We start from the raw sequence: 25,383 nt of genomic DNA on the forward strand, positions 1-25,383 counted from the left end.
GTCAAACCTTTAAGTGGATAGGCGACAGCACCAGAAAACCAATAAGTTAAAAAAAAATGTCTAATATCTAATAACATGCTCAGTGAGTGTGTGTATATATATATATATATATATATATATATATATATATATATATATATATATATATATATAGCACATCATATGTACAAGCTGACCACACTGAAGGTGCCAAGCACAAAACTAGTAGACCTAAGACCTTCACAGATCACGTCCATAAGGCATTTCTGCTGTGCGACCAGACTCGTAGTGCAGAGAGCGAGACAGTGACCAGCCAGGCTCGAGTGCTTTTATTCTCTCTTTCTCCCTCTCTATCTCACGCTCTCTCACTTTACAGTATGCCCTTCAAACTCTTCACACACATGAAAGCAAATGAACTGAGAAGAACAGAACAAAACATTTACAAAAGGAAAGAGAATTTGAAATATAGTACTACAGATTAATTTTGTACTGTATTTATTGTGTATAATGACACTTTCTTTTTTTTAAAAAAGAACTGTACATTTAGTATAACTGTAAATTAAAACTTGCTTCTTTTATGAAAGAAATGTGCATGGTCTTCTCTTTGGTGTGCGCTGTTGGAGATTCCCACTGCCACTGCAAATTGATAAGTACACAAGTTGTTTAATATGGCGGTTCCTGGACTGGTCAATTGTCAGTCATAGCAGTCTCCTGTAATACAGATGGTTGCCACTGGGTGGTGCTAGAGAGTTAGCATGGTGAGGCAGGGTGTGGCAGGAGGGGTGGGGAGATGGGGAGGAGGGGACATGGTTCTTTTCCCAAAGCTATGCAACAGTGTCATGTGAATAAACGCATGGAAAATAAATGGATTATATGAAAACTGTAAACATTGCTGCGCTCGCTAGTAATGCGTTTAGAACGGTGTGAGCTGAAAGCATGGCAGGGGTCTGACTTGCACTTAGGAAAGCTTTGACTCTTCCTCAAATTATTTAATGTACAACTCCCCCCCCTTCCCAACCAAAACACACACACACACACACACACCACCTCTTCCCTAGCTTGAGTAGTTTTTTGGGTTTGACCCTTGGACAACAGGAGAGAGAGTGAGAGCTAGTAAGAGGTGGAGAGGGAGGGAGAGAGTGGGAGAGAGAGAGAGAGAGAGAGTACTCTTTCAGCTCTTTATGTTTTCCCTCAGCCTTTCCAGTTTGTGGAGAGATCCCTGCCAGACAATCGTATCAGCTGAGACTGATTATCCTGTACTGGAAAACCATCATTCATCACACACACACGCGCACACACAAGAGTACTGGCTCCTCAGTTAGGACTCAGTGGGTGCGAGTTTTCTGATGAGTGCCCACACACACATGAAGACGGACGTGGTTCTGCAGAGTTCTGCTTTTAGCTTCTGAGATGTGCGAGTCTATGGCACGAGGTACCAGCTGCTTTTTAACACCGTGACCACAAGCCACTTTTGTGGGGGTTTTTTTCTTTTTTGGGTTTGCTGCTGTTCTGCTAAGCATCTGATCCCCATTTTGAGGTAAGGCACTTGACCACCTTCCTGTTTTTTTATTATCTGTTTACTCTGTAAAAGTGTCAAGTTCAGTCTGGAAAGTTTTGCTGAAAGAAGCTGGTTGGCTGCTTATCTTGGTCGAACATATGAATGGACTGCTTTAACACACTCACCCTCTCTACTTCTCCCACCGACACATTTCTTCCTTTATTAGTGTTGTTAGTTAATAGTGTTTGATGAGGTCATGTGGGATCCTTTCCGAAATGGGCTACTAGTGCCGGTACTCTAACATACTAGTTATTGTGAACCACGCCTGTGGTCTGGTAGTTGTATGGCTCCGTTTGAGTATTGCTCCAACAAGGGTGTGGGTTGGAAACTGAGGGGACTACATGTTCTGAAACAATGTATGCATTCATAATCCTGTTTGTGGTTGTGCTTTGGATAAAAGCGTCTAAAAGGACGCACATCTGGTTATCTGTCCATAACGCAAACCACTGTCCGTAACCGCTGGCCCTGGCGTTTCGGGGTGTACAGTGAGGAACCCCAGCCCTTGCCCTCCTCTCAGGAATCTGCTGAAGGAGTGTTCACAGTAGGGGCATCTCTACATCTGTTCTGTGAAGAATCTCTCCCTCGCACTACGCCCCTCTCTCTCTGTGTTCACTTGCCTCCTCTCCCGTGGCGTCTCTGTTTTGGTGAGGGGGTGAACGTTACCCCACCGCACACTGCCCAGTTTCTGGAACGTTCTCCTGGGTACTCCCTGCACACATACTGCAGGCGTTTGTGAGTGTTATGTTCAGGATGTGTTGTGCCTCACCCTGCTATGATTTCCCTATTTAAATGAACGGGTCCCTCACTGGGGCGGCTGGGGTTATCCTTCACAGCTATCCCCGAGGGCTGAGTGGCCTTTCTGTGTGAGCCTCACCTGAGGCTCAGGGCTGATCAGAGGAGGAAGAGTGCCTCTGACTGTGTCTGTGTGTGTGTGGGCCTGTGCTGGGTGTCTCTCTTGTTTGTCTGCCTGTGTTTACCTGTGTTCTCCTCTGCCTGAAATTGGTTTAGCAGGTCACAGCAGGTCGTGATATACTGCTGCTGTTCTGGGAACAGCCAGGGGGGAGTATGTGCCATTGGTGTATGTGGAGGAATGGCTGCATGTGTGTGTTTGTGTGTGTGCATGTTTTTATACTTGTTTGTGTGTGTGTGTGTGTGTACGTGTAACTGTGTTTATACTTCTGTGTGTGTGTGTGTGTGTGTGTGTGTGTGTGTAATTTTGGGTGTGTGTTCACCCGGGTGTGTGTATACCTTTATACTTGTGTGCGTGCGTCTGTGTGTGTGTGTGTGTGTGTGTGTGTGTGTGTGAGAGATTTTGGGTGTGTGTTCAGTAGCGTGTATCGCCTTTATTCAGGCTCACGGGGACAATGCACTGTGCTTCCCCTGTGCAATTCAATGAACTCTGTGATGATTCCACACAGGAAACATTAGCGCACAGTGGCTAACACACCCTCCCTCCACCTCCAGCCTGACCCCAGCAATAGCCATCCCGTAATATTTCCACTAAAAGATAGGTCAGGTGTGAAACAACTCGTCTGTAATACTGGATGTTATGAACTCTGTATTTTTTTCTTTCTTTTTTCGTTTTCTTTTTCAGAAACCAAAAAAACACGTGTGATGCAAATTTGAATTGTACTGAACTGAAAATAGAAGATCAACACAATATTTGCAGCCAAGTTTTACACTATTATCCACTCTTTGACATCACAGACAGACTAGAACAAAACTTCTGACACCTAGAGAAGGCATTCACTTGTCAATCGAAGAGAGAGAAAGGGTCAGTGAGTAGTAAGACGTTGGTCCTCACTAGGTCCTAAACATACAAAGTTACCTCTTGGATTCACACCACATTAGACACAGGCACAAAGCTCTTGACTGGTGGGCACACACACACACACACACACACACACACACACACACACACACAAAAAGTCAGAAACAGTCCACAGCGCCCCCTGCAGGCTCACGTCACCATGTCTCGTTTGGGGAGGAAAGGCGGGAAGAACCAGAAGGTCCAGACTCCGGAGGTGATCCGGACGGTCACAGAGGGGTTGAAGTCTCTGTACCGGCAGAAGCTGCTTCCCTTAGAGCAGCTTTATGGGTTTCATGACTTCCACTCCCCCAGTCTCGAAGACGCCGACTTCGACAACAAGCCCATGGTGCTCGTGGTGGGCCAGTACTCCACAGGGAAGACCACCTTCATCAGGTAGATTCACCAATCCGAGGCCTGTGCGGCTGCTGCCTGACCAATCATGTATCCTTAAACGGGATTAGATTTAAGGCTAGTAGGAGTTAATTTGTGTCATTTACTTTTACACAATGTGGATCTCATAATAATAAATCTTCCTGAATCTCTTTATCATTTTACGGAATGCAAGTAGCAGAGACTGGGTTATGTTTGTGATATGTGGGAGGGTCACATGACCAAAAAAAAGGGCACATAAATCACACACTTTCCACTGAAATTCTCCCATGTCAAACTTAACTTGTCACATGCATAGTTGCGTTTTACTGTGTCCATGCAGTTGAGCTGACATAGGCATGTTTAAAAAAAATGTAATTCCATATGTGAACAGAAGTTCAGGCAATGGGGCAAATCTGCACATTAAGTGTGTTGTAGCCGCTGAAAGTTTGGTAACCACTGATCTGGAGAATTCCTCTGAATGGATATGCAGGATTACATGTAGCAGATCTTTGTTAACCTTGCACAGTCTCTGCCCTGGAGCACATAGCGTTCTGACAGGTACGGAATGCTCCCTGCGGGACTGTATGCTCAAATTCTGTTACAGTAAAACATCCCACTGTTCATGTTCATTATGTTTGATAAATGTAAATTTCTATGGATAAGTGGGTCTACTAAATCCCTACATGTAAATTTGATTAAACAGGTATGATAGTGTAGGAATCAAATAGTTGTGACTTCACCTAGCAGAGAGGACCACCATCAGCATAGAGTAACAATTGATAGGACCATGCCAACAGCAAGTGGTGGGTATTACTTCCTGAATACCCACCAATCATCATCTCTGTTGTTGTATTGGTTGTTACCAATGCATTCTGTGATTGGTGTAGCTCCTCTCTGTAGTGTCCTGTCTGTAAGGTGATTTTTGGATGTCCTTTCAGTACCCCTGTTGTGTGACCCCCCCCTCAGCTACCTCCTCGAGCAGGACATCCCAGGGAGTCGTGTGGGTCCAGAGCCCACCACGGACAACTTTACCGCCATAATGCACGGCGAGGTGGAGGGTCTGATCCCCGGGAACGCCCTCATCGTGGACCCCAACAAGCCCTTCCGCAAACTCAACCCCTTCGGAAACACCTTCCTCAACAGGTGAGCTGGCCCGACCCCCGGGGAAGGCCCCCCGGGGAGCGTTTCCTGTGTCAGCCGGTCCCAGCACTCGCTCACACACCGCGATAAACACCTGGCTGAAATCAGCGGCCCGTGTGGGAGTGTGGGGGGGAGGGGGTTTGGGAGTGTGGGGGGGTGTGGGGGGGAGGGGGTTTGGTCTGTGTGAGAACCATGTTCTGACGCTCCCGCTCGGCCTTTGAAGGCAAAACAAAACAACATGGCTGAAAAAACAAGGGCGGGAGGAATGGATGGAGCCAGGCAAAGAGGACAAGCTGAGCACCCTCTTGGGAAGAAGAGAGGGAAGGAAGAAAGTGAGTGAGAGAGAGGGAAAGAGAGAAATGCGTCAGTTTTTTCGTCTATGGAATGCCAAGTCTCTGTGCCAAAATTATATGGGGAGGAGGGTCCTTCCTTATTCGTGGAAAAAACAGAGGGAGAAATCTCCAGGGAGGGGACACACAAGTTCTTAAAGCGAAACATGTCTCTGTGTGTTTTCTTGTGTGTCTGTGTGTGTATGTGTGCGTCCATGGGTTTGTTTGTACATGAGATTGTGTGATTGTTTGTCAGTGTGTTTGTGTGTGTGCGTGTGTTCATGGGTGTATGTGTGTGTGTGAGAGTGTTTGTATATTTATGTGTGTGTGTGTGTGTGTGTGTGTGTGTGTTTATTTGCATATGCGTGTGAGTGCTTATGTTCACTCATCTAAAGAGGGGAACTTGAAGAGGAGTGTTAAAAGCTGTGAGGGGGAGAGGAAACAGATGAGATCAGAGGCATGAACTGGGGGGGAAAAAATGTAGCAGAAAATGTGCGCTGAAATACTTTCCCCGTTTCCCATGTTTATCTTACAGGCTGCCAGGCCAGCCTGGAATGCCTGCACACGCAAGCTGTGACAACACGCTTATCTTCAGCTCAATTCTGCTGAGATAAGCTCTTTTCCTAGATCACCTACTCTACCTGTATCTGTCTGGAGTGACCGGGGAGTGAGGCCGTGTAGTCTTCCATAATGGGTCAATCCTGTTGTCAATCACTCAAATGTCAAATCATTCCGAAGGCTGCACTCCATGGCAAAGCGCAAGGATTGGTTGGTTCGTGTCAATGTGTCACTGGTAACATGTTATAGCCGTGCCCATTTCTTGGCATTTTGGTTTCATAGCCTCATGGTCTCATTTATAGTGGAATATGATTCTGAACTTCAGATTCCCAATTCACTCTGGTTCAGCTGTGATCCCAGAGGGCCACAAGATAGGCAGGGTTCATGTTTCTACCATGCAATCAGCAACCCAGAAACAAGGGAGCCCTTTTTCGACTGCCTTTTAATTAAGTTTGTGCTGGGTGACAATGAAAACCAGCTGTTTCCATGGCTCTCCAGGGCCAGGTATCATATCACACGGCACTTTAGAGTAGGAGTGCTGATCTATAAGCAGTTTAGCCTTTTGGCTCGTAACAGAAAGGTTATGGACTTGAGAAATGGATCCTCGATCCTACTGTGAGATGCTTGATGAATATGGTCTGTCATGAAGCAGGGTTACTGACTTAGCTGGATAAGTTCCCGGAGTAAACCTCGGAACACTTCCTTTTAATTCAGTCCACGTTCCAGTTTTGTTATTTAATTTCTTAGCTGATGCCGTTATCCAAAAGCGGCTTACAGTTGATTCTACTAAGAAGGAGACCATCCCCCTCTGGAGCAATGTGGGATTAAGGGCCTCGCTCAAGGGCCCAAAAACTGTATGGATCTTATCCTTATTGTGGCTACACCGGGGTTTGAACCACCAACATTCCAGCTCCCAGTCACGCACCTTAGCCACTAGGCAAATTGTGGAAAGGTTTCCAGGGTCTACTCAATGAACTTATCCAGCTAACTCAGTAATCCTGCTTTGGGATATAACCCCCTGGTCTGATTATACAGGGTATGTTCACTCGCCTTTGTGAAGGTGGTGCTAGACCACTCCAGAGGGTCTCTTCAGCCTCAGCCTCCAACCCCATCTTGGTCTCTGAGGTGTGGGTGACCTTGCTGGTATGACGTTTGTTTTTTTCCCCTGAACTTCCTGTCCTGGGAAGCCCGTCGCTTGTTACGGTCTCTGGTAACAGGAAGCTGCCGTGTTGTTCTAAGAGGCAGATCATTAGGCCGCCTTATTGTTTGATTCTGGCAGGGCCGCTGATTTTCCTTCAGGAAGTCGAGCTCGGTGAGGGAACCTCTTCCACACAATGGAGCCCATTGGTTGAGTTCCAGCCCGGGCCTTCAATTGCATTAACAGGCATCAAATTGCAAGCTTCGGAACTGTTTGCTGGTTGACACTGTTAAGACAAACAAGCAATCAGTTGAGCGTTCAGTTTCAAAGCTGTGGGACTTCTGCTTTATTTGGTATTCCAAGTCTCTGCCTAGACATATTATTGTGTCTATCAAAACTTGTTTGTTAAACTCTCGTTGAACTTACAGTATTACAGTAGACACATATTTTGTTGTGCCGTTGCATTTCTAAAATACATTTTAGACTTGCATAAACATGAAATCTGTTTAAGTGAATACATAAAGTACTATAAATCTGTGATAGACCATACACGCCCCCCAATTCCCATCTGATCTCATCTGTGGGAAGGGATATTGATGTAAACATCCCTGTTTACATTGAAAGGAAAAGCCTTCTGGAAGAATGCCAGGGAGTTGCAGAGATGCGGTTTCAGCAGGCCTCAGAGGTGCAGAATGCTTTCACGGCGGCTCAGTGTCGGTGACAGCCCCGAGAGTGCGAGGGAAATCACTCATTGTTAGGCCTTCTGCTGGAATGTGAAGGCCTGCTGCACCTATGGAGAAGCAAACAGGAAAACGGGGACTAAGAATTCCAATCATCATCCTAGTTAATGTTCCTCTTAGTGACAATGTCACTGAAAAGCTGACTTATTTTATTCAAATAATCTAGGCAAAACTGATCTGTCTGTGTGTCTATTGGGGGGAAGCTATATTTAGAAGTAAGAGTGTGTCAATAATGCAAAAGGTCGTAACCTGATTTAAAATTTAAATGAGCTCGGGTAGTCTCTGCTGACATAAAACGATTGGAATTTTGGTTGAATTTGCCTGGGAGTCGAATCAAAAGAGATCCTGTTTGGAATTAAACTGAAGTTATCAGTGAGGTAAGGGAACAAAACTGTTACAATTTCAACTGGACATTAATATGGTTTGCCTGTGCACTCTGGGACAGTAGCCCAGTTCTCCTTCATACAAGGAAGAGATGACCAATCAGTGAAGGCTTTCCCCTCTTCCCCTTGTGTCATAGGTTCCAGTGTGCCCAGATGACCAATCAGGTGCTAGAGAGCATCAGCATCATCGACACCCCTGGAATCCTGTCGGGGGCCAAACAGACCGTAAGCAGAGGTGAGTGTCTCCATTGGGACCAAAGAGTTTGAGTGGGGAAGTTCCCGCTTACCCAGTTTAAGTTTTGTTATTAGAACCATGAACGGATATGAAGTGTGATTACAGTGTAATTTGTTGTAACTTGATCAAGTTGAAGCATAATAGTTGTATCAGACTACAAAGGCAAGTCTGAGGATTACCGATGCCAGTGGCAAATGGAGTCTTTTTTTAACGGGGCTTTTTGGCAGAGTCTGAGGAATTTAGAATCACTCTGTGTCACAATCCTGCCTGTCTACAGTCTCTAACAGAGCAGCTGGGATACGTATTGGCACAGAGAGGGAAAACAATGGAATGAGAGCGAAAGAGAGAGCAGGCATGATCAATAGAGGAGAGGAGAGAGGAGTGTGAGGGCAGAGAGAGAGATTGGGATCAGAGAGAGAAGGTGATGGATAGAGAAGAAATGAGTCAGGGGTGTGAGGAGAGAGACCGAGCAAGGAGAGACACAGAGAGAGAGATTTGGAGAGAGAGAGCAGGGGTGATGGATAGACGAGAGGAGAGAGGAGTGTGAGTGAGGACAGACAGAGAAAGGGAACAAGAGAGAGGAGAGAGGGAGATAGATATTTGGAGAGAAAGAGAGCAGGGCTGATGGATAGGGGTGGAGAGGAGAGGGGTGTGACTGAGGACATAGACAGGGAGGGAGAGAGGCAGAGAGAGAGCAGGGGTGATGGATAGAGAAGAGGAGAGAGGGGGAGTGGCGGTCAGAGGCAGAGGGCAACAGGAAAGAATGTGAGACAAGGGAGAAATGGAATGGAGGGAAAGTTCAAAAAAGGCCAGGGGTGTAAAGGGAGTATGTCTGTGTGACATTCCCATTGGGAGAACGCCACACACACACACACACACACATACTGCCTGCCCTCCCAAATGCACTGCAGCAGGGCCCAATGGTGCAGGGCGTATCACGATGTCTGAGCACATACCCCCAGTGAACCAGCTAACCAGCCAATACGCCTGTACTGTTACACATCTCTTCCTGAAACGTGCTTTTGTGTGCTCAAATCCAAAAGGCAAGAGAAATATCTGACCTCACTTTACTGTAGACTTGCATTGGGTGAGTTGGTGTTGATTGATTAGAAAATATCATTGGGGCGACATTAGAAGTAAGAGCGGTCATCTGGCAGTCGGAGGGTTGCCAGTTTAATCCCCGGCCCTCTGAGTTTGCCAAAGGATCCTTGAGCAGGACGCCTAACCCCAATTGTTCCTGACGTGCTGATTGGCGTGTGATGGCTGCCTTTTACCATCTATGTCTGTGTGTGTGTGTGTGTGTATGTGTGTGTGTGTGTGTGTGAGCATGGGTGAATGCAAGGCATTACTTATAAAGTGCTGTGTGAACTGTGTGTCTAAGCTGGCACATCCCCAGTGAGGCCTATCACAGCTATAGTAAGGGCCAGTTTCACAGACACAGATTAAGCTTAGTCCCGGACTAAATGCAGAAGCTCCATTCAAAATTGAATTTCATCTCGGACTAGACTTAATCTGTGTCTTCGAAATTGGCCCCAAATTCTGTTCGCATATAATAAGGGCGAGACTGACTGTCTTGGTCGGGGGTCAGCAAGTCTGGTTCTGGAGAGCCGCAGGGTGTGCTGGCTTTCGTTTTTACTTACTGTTCGGACTTAATTGATCAATCAAAGCAGTTGAATAAACTGTTAACCTCAGCGTATTTCTTAGGTCTGAATTGGTTGCTGATTTTAAAATGAAAACATAAACCAGCAGACCCCGTCAACCCCGTCAACCCCTGACCATGGTTCTGGTTTAAACCTGTTTCCCGCCCCCCAGGCTATGACTTCCCGGCCGTGCTTCGCTGGTTCGCGGAGCGGGTCGACCGCATCATCCTGCTCTTCGACGCCCACAAGCTGGAGATCTCGGACGAGTTCGCGGAGGCCATCGGGGCTCTCCGCGGGAACGAGGACAAGCTGCGGGTGGTGCTGAACAAGGCCGACATGGTGGGCACCCAGCAGCTGATGAGGGTCTACGGCGCCCTCATGTGGTCGCTGGGGAAGGTGTTCGGCACGCCCGAGGTGCTGCGTGTCTACATCGGCTCCTTCTGGTCCGAGCCGCTCATGATCACCGATAACCGCCGGCTGTTTGAGCTGGAGGAGGAGGACCTGTTCACTGACATCCAGAACCTTCCGCGCAACGCTGCCCTGCGCAAGCTCAACGACCTGGTGAAGAGGGCGCGCCTCGTTAGGGTGAGTGGGACTATCTCTCTTGTACAAGACCAGATAATCTCTTGGTTTATTTTGCTTTATTTTGACAATAGTGGTCACGAGGGTACAGCTTGTGAAGATGAGCAGGCCAGGAGGAGGGTAAGTTCTTGTGCTAGACCAGAGCTACTCAACTCCATGCCCTGCAGGCCGCAGTGTCTGGCGGCCTTTAATCGAACCATGAGCTACAGCTCCTGATTTCACTAATTGCTTTATTATCTGAACCAAGCAGGTAAATAGTAAATTAAAATGTGCTGGTGTAGCACACTGTAGGAGCAAATATTGCAGACACTGGGAGACATGGAGTTCAGTTGTGCTGTACTAGACGATCTCTCTTACTATCTTGTTTTTCATCTATGCTTTTATAATCATAATAATACAAATAATTCCTTGCTTCTCTGTAGTGCTTCTCTCACACTCAAGGTGCTTTACAGTGATAAGGGGGAAACTCGCCTCAGCCTGGGTGATGCATGGCAGCCATTTTGTGCCAAAATGCTGACCAGACTTCAGCTGAGGTGGAATTGGAAAGATTTCTTGAGCCAAGTAAATCTTTTTCTTGTATTTCTTATGCAATTGATGCATATACAGCCTTCATGTATGGATCACAGACTGTATGCACGTGACCTATAATGCTACTGCTTGCGTACTTCACACTAACCTCCTGTCTGGCCTGGTTTTGTCATGGCGATCTTGCCAGCCTGTTCCACACAAGCCTCTTCTGATGAAAAATCTGATGTGAAATTCTGTCACGCAAATAAAAGCGTCTTCAACATTTTTTTTTTTTTTCACAGAGCAATTTTCATTTGCCTCAGTTGGAAAAAAAAACTTGTTTATGGAGTTGAAAAATGACAGTCAGATGTTTTCTGTTGAAAAAAAAAAGAAAGTCACAAGATTGTGGAACTTTTCCATTTCTCTGTTTGCGTGCGGTCTTCATGGATACTCCCTTATTTATTGCGCTGGGGGCTCTGTGGGAATATTGAGATTGTGAGCGCATGCTACACTTTTAAATTCTGATATGGAGCGAATTTGATCCAAAAAAAGCTTGAGGTTTGTCAGAAAAGCTATATAAACCAAATGCACATAACTAACTGCATGTCATGTGACAATAGAATCTGACTATCAACCAGGGAGGACATTTAGTGCAGCATTATACAATATCATTGAAACTAAGTTCCACAGAACTTTACCGTTGCCTAGTTGAGTCAATTCAAGAGAGATTAGAGAAGGTATCAGATTGTATTGGATACTGCATAAATGGGACAGTTTGGACTGGAACTTTGTCCAGCTATTCAAAAAACACTGTTGTGATGATACAGGTGGATGGTGTCTCCTGAAAAGAACACAAAATCTATGAATTATTGTCACTATATGATCAGAACAGAGGGCTGGAATTGCTGGATCCTAGCAGGTGCTTTCACCCTGTGTGGTAATCTCCAGTAATGCTCGGTTTGGCTGGAACACTGTGGCCTGGTAGCCAGAGAATGTGGTTCTTTCTGATAAAGTGTACTTTTCTGCTCAGAGTGTGAAATTAAATCCCCACCCCTCCATCACAGCAAAATGTTCAGTGTTAAATCATGCATGATACAGTACTGACAGAGTACATTTCATGCCTTTCAAACAGAATGCTTACCTGAGTACTTAAAAACAAGACTATGTGAGCACTTTATTAGGTCTTGACTTATTTCTTAGACTTCTACTGCTGTAGCCTGTCCACTTGGAGTTATAATCCATTATGATATTGTAATGTGTGGTTATTTGTGTTACTGTCACCTTCCTGTCAGCTTTGACCAGTCTGGACATTCTCTTCTGAAGTCTCTCATTAACAAGGCGTTTCTGTCTGCAGAACTGCTGCTTTGTTTTGTTTGTTACACCATTCTTTGCCAACTCTAGAGACTAGTGTGTGAGGAAAATCCCAAGGGATCAGCAGTTTCTGAAATACTCGAACCACCCTGTCTGCCACCAACAATCATTCCACAGTCAAAGTCACATAGATCACATTTTTTCCCCACTCTGATGGTTGATGTGAAAATTAACTGAAGCTCCTGACCCTTATCTACATGATTGTATGCATTGCACTGCTGCCACACAATTGGCTGAATAGTTCGCTTGAATAAGTATGTGTAATAAAGTAAAAATGTTCCTAATAATGTGTTCGGTGAGTGTCTTTATTTCTTCGAAATAAAGTCTTGTTTTGTCTTGGTCATTATTTTTGTAACTGTGCTATAAAAACCTTTGAGTGTTCCAGTCTTTAGACCTTTGTTATGGAATCCATTGTTATGCGATTGAGTGGCAGTGTAGTACAATGCTTAGGGAAGTGCGCTTATAGCCTAAAGATTACAGGTTTGATTCTGAAAAAGGACACTGTTGTTGTATTCTTGAGCAAGCTACTTGGCCTGAATCCCTTCAGTATGCAGTATAACCAGCTGGATGTACATGGATACTGTGTTAAAATGCAGAAGTTGGGATAAGTTGCTCTGGATTGATACCTGAAATATAACTAGTGTCTTGGCTGTTGAGTTATCGGTCTATCTTTCTTAACCCATTTAGTCGTTTTTCGAAGACAGTGTCCTAATCTAGAACAGAGGCAACCTGTATGTACATGACTAGGACCCGGTGTAGCTATGATAAGATCCATGCAGTTATAACCCCACTTTGCTCCAGAGGTGATTGTCTCCCTGTTTAGTCTAATCAACTGTAAGGAGCTTTGGATAAAAGCGTCAGCTAAATAACTGTACTGTGATGTCATGTAATGTAGATCTCCACTCCTTTCAGTTACCAGTATTGATTGTTACATATAAATATATAGCATTATAATGTTCAGTTAAGACCTTATTCAGTTACATCTTAAAGAATTAAGAATAGCTAAAAGGCTAATGTTCGCATCCCCATTGGACCCTATACAGGTGAGTTAATGCTGAATATGTTCCTTTGTTCCCCTGTGGTCAGGTTCATGCCCACATCATCAGTTACCTGAAGCAGGAGATGCCCTCAGTCTTCCGGAAGGACAACAAGAAGAAGAACCTGATCCACCAGCTGCCGGTCATCTTCTCCAAGATCCAGCTCCAGCACCACATCTCCGCGGGAGACTTTCCCGACTGTGGCAAGATGCAGGTCCGTCCGGGTCTGAACGCAGAGTATTTTATACATGTACTGGGCTTTAATAAGAGCAGGTGTAGCACTGGAATGTGTTCTAAATTATAGTGCTTGTAGACTTGGAGTTAATTCAATGTCAATTCAGGAAATCAAATTAAATTAAAATAATGAACTGGACAATGTCCATAATGTATTTTTATCTAGAAATGAATTAAATTTCAGTTAATTTGGACTGGGCGGGGGGAAGTGGATTTGTAATGACCAAATTCAAGTGGGGCCTTACCAACCTTAGTTGTCTCCCCTCCCCTCTCCCTTATCTCTCTCCCTTTCTCCTCCTCTCCTCCTCCCTTCCTCTCATCCTCTCATCCTCTCCCCCTCTCCCCCTCTCCTCTGCCTGCAGGAGAAGCTGATGGTCCACGACTTCACCAAGTTCAAGGCCCTGAAGCCGGGGCTGATGGTGGCGCTGGACCAGCTCCTGACGGCCGACATCGCCAAGCTGATGCCCCTGCTGAAGCAGGAGGAGCTGGAGGCCGGGGTACAGCAGGGGGTGCAGGGCGGGGCCTTCCTGGGCACCCGGGGCGGGCCCTTCCTGGAGGGGGACCCCTTCGCCCAGGCAGAGGAGAACGGGGAGGAGGGCGGGGGCGGGGAGGAGGATGACGAAGACGGGGCCTGGGTGGTGACCAAGTACAAGCCCAAGTACGATGAGATCTTCTACAACCTGTCGCCCAACGAGGGCAAGCTCAGCGGCACCAAGGCCAAGGACTGGATGGTGGGCACCAAGCTGCCCAACTCGGTGCTGGGGCGGATCTGGAAGCTGTCGGACGTGGACCGGGACGGGATGCTGGACGACGAGGAGTTCGCCCTGGCCAGCCACCTGATCGAGGTGAAGCTGGACGGGCACGGGCTGCCCCCGGAGCTGCCCGCCCGCCTCATCCCCCCCTCCAAACGCCGGCACAAGGGCTCCGATGCCTAGAGACCCCCCTTGGCCTCCCCAGCCACCTCCCCCCCCCCGCCCCAAGCCCCCTTCTCCCTTGGGTGGGGGGACGTGCACTGAGCCCCCTTCACGCTGTGCATTCCCAGCTAACACAAAAAAAACATTATTGCAGCATTTTTACAATGTCAGTAAGGTTGTGTAAGGTTGTAGCGAACAACGTGACATGCTTTAAACTTTCTTTAGGTTGTGCAATGTTATGGAAGCATGATCATGTGCTTTTTATTCGGTCGCACATGTCATTTGAAATGTTTTTCTGCGTGATTCATGCTAACAGTATTCACATCAGAGCTGAAACTTTTGCCTGGGTGTGGTAAAAAAAAAACGAAAGAAGCACTGCTACAATATTGTTCCTCGCCAAAAACTTACACAGCCTTACTTCACTGTGACTTTGTAAAACATTCAAATAGTTGTGCTCACTTGGAGCTTATTTCCTGTACTGTGGAATCTTGTTCAGCTGTCTGTCTGTGCCACCCTGTCGGTTTGTCTGTCTGTTTTTTTGTGTGTTTTCCTTGGCACGTTGTCCAGAAGAAGGGCACCACAGATTCCATGGACACATGCCTTTCCCTCCTAAGCACTTAGCATTCCTGTGCGGTTCCTCTTGTCCCCTGTCTGCGTAGACCAGGGGGGCACAACAAGGGCTGGTCTATTTCGGGATTTGATCCCATCTTGGTTGTTGAATTGTTGAATTAGCCCATCATTTCTGTGGTCTACCATTTCTACTGACGCTGTGAGCTACTGACACAGACTGTAGCCGTGTGCTTGGTCCAAGCATTTTACTGTAATCCTTTACAGGATTGAACAGTCAGTGGTGTATGCAGACATTTATTAAAATCATTTTGGGGAAATTGCTGGAGCAAAACCAGGATACACACCCGGCGTACGGGAATAGAGGTGTGTCGCCTTGGCATAGGGCAGCATCAACACGTACTCGCATATGAACTCCACATATAACAACCAACTGCTCCACATGACACCAGCTCCATTACGAATCCCTCCAAAGAGCTGGCTGGCTTTGCTGCAGTGTGGGTCTATTTCTGATTTCAATCTTGCCTCGTATTGAGTTTACATTTTAGCTACATTTATTAACAATCCGATGTGAAATGTGTTACTGCGGTCTAATCGACAGGTGAAACGGCATCGGTGAGTTGAGCTAATTTGCTAGTTGAGCCAGGGGCAACTGGAAACGCAAATCAGTGTCTGCACAGAGCTCCAGAAATGGAAGTGCCCACCTCAGTGATTGGGTCTGTTCTGAGAGACAGGCAGTGCCGTCCAATCCCCAAAGAAATCGGGCGGGCAATAATGTGAATTCCCGCTATGCTGGTGCTCTGGCGGTCTCTAGCTCCGAGCAGCCTTGTTTTTTCTGGATATTGTTTTTTTGCCCCTGTGGGCCTCCCCTTGTGAAAATGCACCTGTATGAACAGGTTGCAGAATGTGACAGGTGTGTGCCTGAAGTTCACAAATCACCCTGGCCAAGGACATCTGCTCAGAAAATATGTAGCCCTGTGTACGTGTGTAGATGACCCGCATTGGGTGCGGCTTACTTTACCACTGGTAATTGTAGCTGTTGTGTTAGTCTCAGGACCATGGTGAGACCCCTCACCTGGCTCCTGTGGCCTGGTTGCCTGGTAACCAATCTGGACATCCAATTAGACAGGTTCCACAAACTCTTCCTGCTTGATCGCTCAAAGAATATACAGGTATGTAACTATAGACTCTTTTCCCCTTTTTATTATGTTTTTATTCTGAGTAACTATTCTCCATGTACTCCAAAAGATTGTTTTACGGAACCTAAGTGACTTTCCTGGACAGGAATGTTTCAGTTTGGACACTTCAGGAGATAACATAACATAACAATTCTCATATTGTTACTGACTACTGTATAAAGCCTCATGATTTGTGTGCTCACTACCATTAATACTCAATAAAGTTCTTATTTTACACTACTCGTGGGCATTGGATTCAATGGCAACTGTTCAGAATGTTATGCAAGACATTGCATACAGTAAGTGTGTAAAGGAAATAACGCTGACTGCCCTTATTTTTTGTGATATTATTATATTGTTGGTGGGAAAAATACAATGCAAATCAGTTTTCCTGTTTCCTGTCCAGCTTTTGATTCAATATTATCATTATTTGTATGTATTTATTTAACAGGGACAGTGGAATTTGAGCATGAGTTTTGGCACATTCACTGTAGCACCAGTGTTGGCTCATTCAGGTTCATTGTAATCTGCAGTCTCTGGGAACAATACTGCAGAAATGTTTCAAAGTAAAATGGAAAAAGCACAGAATGAGGATTGGATGAAATAAATATGTTTGTTAGGATAATAAGATAATTAATTATACATATAGCCTATGAAAACACATGGAAATATGGGAAGCTGAAGCACTTCTCATGGTTTCAGTATAAAAGCGTCTGCTTTCAAATGAATAAATTACATTTCTGATCGCACACTCCTGCAAGTATCTCATACATGAGCAATGTGCCAAATCTGCAAAAGGGTTATATAGCATATGCACTAAAGCTCACACACACACACACACACACACACACACACTCACACACACAGCACACATGTCTGTCTGTCATATAGTCTAAAACAAAAGAACCTGCTGGGACTCACAAACAGATGGTCAGTTCAAGCAGTGTAAACATGGGGCTAGATGGATTGTGAGACAATCTGTTAGTGCCCTATTCAGCCTGTGGTGAGTGAGAGGGAGAAATTGTGTGTGTGTGTGTGTGTGTGTGTGTGTGTGTGTGTGTGAATGCATGCATGCAGTGGTGGAAAATAGAAAATGGCAGTGTGGGTTTTGGCAGTGAGAGGGAGTGTGAGTCACTGCTTATCTGGCCTGTCACCGAGAGACCAACTGCACAGTGTGTGTGTGTGTGTGTGTGTGTGTGTGTGCTGTAGAGAGAAAGGTAGAGAATGGTGAAAGAGTGGGGTGGGAGGAGTTCACTGTGTCGTCCAGATGCCCTCTTCTTCTACTCCGTGGAAAAAAGAAAAGGCAAATGGAAAAACAACGGCAAAGAAGTCCTTTCCCGCGAGCGCCCTCTGGTATACTGTGACTCACTCGCCAAGAATGCGCTGGGATGGACAGCGGCTATTAATATCACCCCCCTGAGGTCCGCTAAGTTTCCAACTGCTTGGAAACAATGCTTTCCTGTATCTGTGTATCTTATTTATTCATTTATTCATTCATTTATTTACACAATATACTGGGTTTATGCCCTGTCGGGATTTTCATTCGCAGTCAACTCCAGTCCCATTGGAGTGTCGCGCGTGAGACCTAAACTGAACTCTGATTGTGAAATAATCAACTTGATTTCTGTGCATGCTGCTGTCTGTGCTTATAACATCTGATGTGGCACCAGTTAAACTTCTGTTTAGTCCCACTGTGTGTCACTGGCTTGACCCTGAAACCGGGGAACACGCTATGAGAAAATCTCACTTTGGCCTCTCACTGCATTTTTAAACCAGTCAAATGAGGCCTACTTGCAACACAGTTTCATGTGCATTGTTGAACAAAGTTAACAATCCCTTTTCCTCTCCCTTCCTTTTCTTTTCAATAGAAGAATACTGTCAACGCAACGGTGGAAAAGATACAAATATCTGCATTGTCTCACTCGCCTGGCAGCGCTATGAAACGTTTCCAGTGGGCTGACATTTTTCCTTTGGCAACAGACGATTATTTTTGTGTGGTAGCCCACAAACATAATTGTCAGAAGCATGCTAAGTCTAGTTCGCTGGATATTGAAAGATGATACTATTTAAGTCTGCTGCCTCTTTCCTCAACAAGGATGAACAGTTATGCTCCCTAATAACGGGCTTGGCAGTGTTTGGCCTATTTTGGCAGAGCCTGAGAAACAAAGTGGAAGAAAATAAACTCAGCATTTCCTCTCCAAAGTGGTGGAGTGAGGAGCACGAAATGCTGTATGTGACCCTGTCTCTTGTGTCCCACGTGCGGTTTGGGACAGTCGGAACGAAATCCCATTGTCCGTTTGAACTGGGGTATCCACATACGTCACGGAGCAGACGTGAGGGAATTCCTCGTGGTTTGGTCGCTGATTCGCTCTGATTGTATGGTGTACGAGCGCCCTCTGCTGGCGACAGTGGATTATTTACGCCTATTCAGACTGGGCTGGGGTTTCCTCTGGGTCTCATTGGTGGATTTCTTTGTTTTTTTACTCAAAAGTGAAGTAGAGAATCAGTTTTTCTTTAGATTCAAAGTTATTTATATTTCTCCTCTTCTGAGTCATCTCCACGTGTGTCTGCTCACTTTAAAGTATATTTCAGTATATTTGATCTTTTGTAAAATTTCTCACAATACAAATGCTTTTAAATGTGGCCTGGCTTCTGCGATAGCCTATTGTAGAATAATTAAACCTATTAAAAATCCGCTTCATGAGTGCAAAATTCAAAATTAATTCATACATTGTTCCAACATTGTTTAGTTTTACAATAATACAAAACATTATTGATTACAAAATTGTATTTTACTTTATTGATGACTCCATCATTTCTAGTTAGGTAGGTTTGAAATACCTTTCCCCTGTTTATCTTTCTATTTAGAATTCCGAAATGTTTTAGAAGAAGGAAGGGAATTCACGTTGCAATACTGCCCCATGTGTTTAAACGTGAACTCGTAGGAAGAATAATATTTGCCGTATTCCAGTCAGGAGTTTAGCATAGCAACTACACATTTTTACGCCAATGACGTTTACCGTATATTTGCTGACCGGTGTCGTACAATTTGCAGAATCATTATGGCGACTGTTCTGGGAGACACTGCGGGATTATATGAAGATTTGAAAACTGAATGGAATCAGAAAAATCCGAATTTGAACAAATGTGGCGACATTTTGAATGAACTGAAGGTACAGTTGTTTAAATTTATATTGATTTCCATTCACCGAATACAATAGGTGGCCAAGAATGAACAAGAATCGTTGACTGTAAAATGTTGAAACTGACATCCTTAACGAGGATATTCAGTCTTGTTAGCTAACGTGGGGACGCTTCCTATAAATTAGCTTTGCAGAAATTATTAACTAGATTAGTAGTATAACATGGATGCATTTGATCTGCTCTGCAATTTCTGTATTTTCTTCTGACCGTGAAGAATTCTTACCCTACAGTCTGGATAGAAATGTCACTGTTCCAGTCACATCTGTGCAGAATGTAGCTAGCTAAAACGTAATTTCAATGTTTGACAACATTCGACAACATTGAAATTAGTTATAGGTCGGTAACATTAGCTGTCTCATTAGATCTGAGATCTCTACAATACTGTCAAGATCATTCTCTGTTAATGATCTGTGCTACAGGTGACAGGTGTAATCAATGCTCTCGTAGCCATAGTAACATTATATTAGCAATTTCAGAAACATCTGAAACAGAAACATCTTCCAGGGTGCAGGTCAGTGCATAATGGCAAGATTCGTGTTGCATCATCACCTGGTTAGCCAACAGCATAATCAGACACTGAGCTGAACTGGCTCCGTTGCCTAATTGTTGTAGTATCACTTGGCTAACATCGACCTGTTTTCTCATGTACGGTTATATCTATAGATCTCTCTGCTGGAATTAAATTTTTTGCCAACTTCGGGGACCAAGCTTACCGAACAGCAGCTGATATTAGCGCGTGAGTGGTTCAACTTATTACAGAAAGTTTGTTTTTGTGTGAGGTTGCATATGAGAATGCTTAGTAACATCCTGAAGTCAAATGATTTCGTTTCCCCAAAGGTTTATTTAATATGACGTCCTTGGAGATGAATGCCATAGATGGTTTATACTCTGACGTGTGCGATCAAGAATGTTTAATATGTTAATGTGATACAAGTCTTGATTAAAACAGGAAGTCACAGCTGGTACAAGGGCACATGGGATCTGTAGTCTTTTGGATAAGAGGTATTTTGCGTTTGTGTTTATTTGCATTCAGGTGATGTTCTGGAGATTGGCGCACTATGTGGTATCCTCAAGAAAGAAATCCCTTCCTTTGAGAGATACATGGCACAACTGAAGTGCTATTACTTTGACTACAAGTATGTGTGTGAACTATTTATGTCTCTTTAATGTCTGCTTCATTTGCTTGTGATAAGTTGAATGTTTGTGCTGCATCTGTGTGGTGCCGCCGTTTTGTTGCCATTGTGTCTATTTGTTTCTGCCTGAATGGACCCCAGTTCTGGAGAATCACAGGCTGTGCTGGTATCTGTTCTCTAAAGCTGGTTGTGGAATTTAAGGCCAAAAGAAAAAAACAGGCACACCGTGGACCAGGGTTGGGGACCCCTGCTCAGTTAACCTGTTAACCCGTCCTCTTCTCTCCCAGAGAGGAGCTGCCAGAGTCGGGCTACATGCACCAGCTGCTGGGGCTGAACCTGCTGTTCCTGCTCTCCCAGAACCGCGTGTCAGAGTTCCACACCGAGCTGGAGAGGCTGAGTGCCCGGGACATCCAGACCAACGTCTTCATCAGGCACCCCGTGTCCCTGGAGCAGGTGCCCTGGCCTGGCCCCCATGCCCCCTCTACTCATCCCATACACCCTCTAGTCACTACATACCCCCTCTACTCTCCACATACCCCCTCTACTCACCCCATACACTCTCTACTCGCCTCATGCCCCCTCTACTCACCCCATACCCCCTCTACTCACTACATACCCCCTCTACTCACTACATACCCCCTCTACTCACTACATACCCCCTCTACTCATCCCATACACCCTCTACTCACCCCATACACCCTCTACTAATTACATACCCCCTCTATTCACCCCATACACCCTCTACTCTCCACATATACCCTCTACTCACCCCATATACCCTCTACTCACCCCATACACCCTTTACTCACCCCATACACCCTCTACTCACCCCATACACTCTCTACTCTCCACATACCCCCTCTACTCACCCCATACACTCTCTACTCACCTCATACACCCTCTACTCACCCCATACACCCTCTACTCACCCCATACACCCTCTACTCACCCCATACACCCTCTACTCACTACATATCCCCTCTACTCACCCTATACACCCTCTACTCACCCCATACACCCTGCTACTCATCCCTTACCCCTACTCACACCACTCCCAGCTGCTGTGTTCTCAACATCTGGAGCTGAAACGAGAACCATTAAATCTGAATAGTTCTGAATTCTAGAATCTGTGATCCAGCTTAGTACCTATCTATCTAAGTAGTTACCCTCCTTTTTCAGATTTCTAAGGGGAAAACTGCATTGTTCAGTAATAGTTCCACTTCCTGCTACATCACTGCAAGTGCTGACTGTAGATGACTGTAGTTACCCGAAATCCAGCAAACTGGCAGGGCCCTGATTATGCACTGTCCTGTAGTCCTGTTTTACTCTGTGTTTCTAAACCGCTCGGTAACAGAGGGCTCTCACAGTTAAGAGATGCAGATTTCTGTCATTCTAGAATCCATTGACATTTCTTTCATTGACAATTTTCCTTTTAGTACCTGATGGAAGGCAGCTACAATAAAGTCTTCCTGGCAAAAGGAAACATCCCGGCTGAGAGCTACACATTCTTCATAGACATTCTCCTGGACACGATTCGGTGAGTGGGAGGCATATGTGCGTGTTTGTGCGTGTACCTGTGTGTGTGTGTGTGCGTGTGCGTGTGCGTGTGTGTGTGTGTGTGTGTGCTTGTTTGTGTGTGTGTGTGTGTGTGTGTGTGTGTGTGTGTGCGTGTGCATGTGCATGTGTTTGGGTTTTGGCACGGTGTATTGGCAGAGGTTCACTCCCTGCTGGTGTTGACAGGGATGAAATTGGCGGCTGCATCGAGGAGGCCTATGAGCAGATCCAGTTCACTGAAGCCCTGCGCGTCCTCTTCTTCTCCTCCTCTGCCAAGATGGCCGACTACGCCAAGAAGGTCAGGACTGCCTGCTCTTCATCACAGTTTGACCTAATCCCCCTCTCAGTTCCCCCATACCTTAAACTGGGGGTCCAGACCTAACCCCCCTCTCAGTCCCCCATGTCTTATACTGGAGGTTCAGTTAGTTAATGCTGGAGGCTGGCCTCAGAGCCCTGGTCTATGTTAGAATAGTGTGTGTAAATGGTGTTTTATTGTATGAGAAGGTAAAAGTCTCCCTCTCCCTCTCTCTTTCCCTCTCTCCCACTCCCTCCCTCTCCCTCAGAGGGGCTGGGCTCAGGGCTCGGACGGCTGCTTCTCGTTCCGCTCGCAGCAGAAGCAGCGCACAGAGGAGCTGTGCATCCCCTCCTCACAGCTGGCCCAGCAGGTCATCGAGTACGCCCGGCAGCTGGAGATGATCGTCTAACAGAGACACGTGCACGTACAGTACACACACACACACACACACACACGCACACACGTGCGCAAACACACTTCCACACACGTGCACTGATGATTGAAACGCCTGGACAGGCTCACTCAGAGCTGTCCTGTCAGAACTACCGACATCACCCCGGCCTTCGTCCTCCATGATTCCAGAGACCACTGCTAACGTTCACCCCGGAGGCTGGACTGTTCAAACCTCCGTGCTCTACACCCAGATCGCCTTGACTTTGTGTGACAGCACAGTAGACAAACTTGCTCTAATACTTTGATATTCATTTGCTTACATCTTACAATTTTCTTCTTTTTAAATATGATTATTAGTGTTTCTTTGGCACGTGCTTGTGTGGCCGTAGCAGCCGGTAGACTGCCCCAGCCCCATTCGGAGCTGGACTGCTCAGAGGAAACTCTGGTACACAGCAGTGCCATCCTGACACAGCTTCCTCTGCTTCTTCAGTTTGGGGGGAATTTAGTGCCTAAATGCGGGGGCCTAACAGCTGTGCAGATCTAGGCTTAGCAACTAGGCTACGGGCCACCCCAGGCTGTAGTTTACTTCAGAACTCGCACCTGTTTTGTGAACTGCAAAACAATTGATGCGTGTTTTTTGCATTGCAAAAATACAAATCCTGTTACTCCGTCTGTGATCTGCTCCACAATTGGTTATGAGCTACTCTTCCTCTATTGGCTGTGGATAACTTAATTTTGATTGGTGCGTTACACATGGATTTTTTCCGCTCTTGCACATGGAAATTTGTATTGCAATTGATTTGTAGTTTGCAATCGAGATCGGTAAAACAGAATTTCTATTTTTGTGATGCGCAAGACACGTGTGTATTTTCTAAAATGTGTGTAAATAATATTGGCATTTAATCCATATCCATATTTAAGGGATTCTAAAGAAAGAATAAGACTGACACAAGGTCTGAGTCGCCTTACCCTGCAGGGACTTCGGAAACAAGTGTCTACCAATCACCGTTGGCCTTGCTCTTACTAACACTCATTATGATTGGTGCAGCTCCTCTCTGGGTTCTATCTGAAAGGTGGTAACCACAGAGTGTTCTATGGTGACGAAACCAACGTCCTGTCCCTACTTTATAGTCAGGGAAACCAGCAGTTCCTTGTTATTCGCTCTCGTGTTGTTTGCAGAATCACTCCATTCCCATGCCCTTGCCTTGTATCCTAGCAACTGGCAAAGTGAATTGCTATGAGTTTTTTTTAAATAGTTTTTTTTGTTATTATAATTTTTTGCCCCCTCCAAAGAAAGGTAATACTTCAGATGATCTGCAACCAATATTTATTTCTGAGGTTCACGTGGCTGTAATGTGAGAATTGAAATAAAATAAAAGTTTTTCCACTTCCTGTCAATTTCTTTGTAGTCTTAACCTATACAATATTATGAACCAGCAGTTTGTCTGAACACATTTTGCAGGTAACTTCTACACCATGAGCATTACTTTCATTTTCATTGACAACTCATTCCGAGCATGGGCAGGTTACATGTGAGTATATGTGCCTGTGTAGCGGCACTGTTATAAATGCTCTTGAGTGGTGGTATAAATGACTGTAATAAGCTATATAAATGCTATAATTAGTGTTGTTATAAATGTACTATAGTGTGTTATATAACAAATAGTGTTACAAGTGCACGACTGTATGTAATAAATACAGTAGTGAGTGTTGTTATAAATGTACTGTAGCATGTTATAAATGCTATAGTGATTGTCCTATATATATATGTACTATAGTGTGTTATATAAATTCTATAGTGAGTATTATATACTATAGCATTTTATATAAATACTATGGTAAGTTTTGTTATTAATATTATAATGTGTTATAAACACCAGTAATTTATGCTATAAATGTACTATAGTATGTTATATAAATGCTGTAGTGAGTGTGATAAATGGACTATAGTGTGTTATAAATGCTATAGGGAGTTATAAATGTCCTATAGCATTTTATATAGATGCTATAGTGAGTGTTGTTATAAATGTACTATAGTATGTTATAAATGCTATAGTTAGTGTTGTTATAAAGGTACTGTAGTGTGTTGTGTAACAACAATCACTATAGTGTTTATATATGTAATATAGTGTGTTATTTAAACGCTATAGTGATTGTTATAAAGGTACTGCAGTGTGCTATATAAACACAATAATGAGTGTTATAAATATACGAGTGTGTTATATAGACGCTATAGTAATTGTTGTTATACATGTACTATAGTGTGTTATATAAATGCTATAGTGAGGGTTGCTATAAAGGTACTGTAGTGTTATATAAATGCTATAGTGAGTTATACTTTTTCTATAGTATGTTATATAAATGCTATAGTTAGTGTTGTTATAAAGTTACTGTAGTGTTACATGAACACTCGTGGGCCTTCTTCACTGACTGTAAGCTCCGTCCTGCTTCAGTATCATTGCTACAGAAGCTGCCAGCGTTGCCGTGGTGACCCAGGGTGGCTCGCACAGGTAGTTTGGCCTCACATTTAAC

The 25,383-nt window shown here is 44.9% G+C and overlaps 2 protein-coding genes across 2 annotated transcripts; both read left to right on the top strand.

Annotated features, from left to right (window-relative positions):
- The first annotated feature begins 1,130 nt into the window (after nt 1-1,130).
- ehd2b (EH-domain containing 2b) lies at nt 1,131-16,502 on the top strand. The gene is made up of 7 exons (XM_061216994.1): nt 1,131-1,516; nt 3,132-3,740; nt 4,686-4,862; nt 8,145-8,242; nt 10,055-10,467; nt 13,429-13,593; nt 13,976-16,502. Exons 2-7 carry the CDS (start codon nt 3,508-3,510, stop codon nt 14,546-14,548), a joined length of 1,659 nt encoding a protein of 552 aa, XP_061072978.1. The 5' UTR covers nt 1,131-1,516; nt 3,132-3,507; the 3' UTR covers nt 14,549-16,502.
- A 2,790-nt stretch (nt 16,503-19,292) lies between these two features.
- On the top strand, nt 19,293-24,249 carry psmd8 (proteasome 26S subunit, non-ATPase 8). The gene is made up of 7 exons (XM_061217269.1): nt 19,293-19,445; nt 20,140-20,212; nt 20,510-20,612; nt 20,897-21,062; nt 22,046-22,146; nt 22,350-22,461; nt 22,727-24,249. The coding sequence occupies exons 1-7, from the start codon at nt 19,335-19,337 to the stop codon at nt 22,865-22,867; spliced, it is 807 nt and encodes a 268-aa protein (XP_061073253.1). The 5' UTR covers nt 19,293-19,334; the 3' UTR covers nt 22,868-24,249.
- The last annotated feature ends 1,134 nt before the right edge of the window (nt 24,250-25,383 follow it).

The sequence above is a fragment of the Conger conger genome, chromosome 13 (assembly GCF_963514075.1).
Source record: "Conger conger chromosome 13, fConCon1.1, whole genome shotgun sequence".
Lineage (NCBI taxonomy): Eukaryota > Metazoa > Chordata > Actinopteri > Anguilliformes > Congridae > Conger > Conger conger.

Bases quoted from the DNA above. Each gene is read 5' to 3' on its own strand.
- ehd2b (XM_061216994.1), top strand. From the start codon at position 3,508: ATGTCTCGTTTGGGGAGGAAAGGCGGGAAGAACCAGAAGGTCCAGACT. The intron at 4,863-8,144 runs GTGAGCTGGCCC...CTTGTGTCATAG, and splicing joins GGAAACACCTTCCTCAACAG to GTTCCAGTGTGCCCAGATGA. The intron at 13,594-13,975 runs GTCCGTCCGGGT...CTCTGCCTGCAG, and splicing joins CCGACTGTGGCAAGATGCAG to GAGAAGCTGATGGTCCACGA.
- psmd8 (XM_061217269.1), top strand. From the start codon at position 19,335: ATGGCGACTGTTCTGGGAGACACTGCGGGATTATATGAAGATTTGAAA. The intron at 19,446-20,139 runs GTACAGTTGTTT...TTATATCTATAG, and splicing joins ACATTTTGAATGAACTGAAG to ATCTCTCTGCTGGAATTAAA. The intron at 21,063-22,045 runs GTGCCCTGGCCT...TTTTCCTTTTAG, and splicing joins ACCCCGTGTCCCTGGAGCAG to TACCTGATGGAAGGCAGCTA.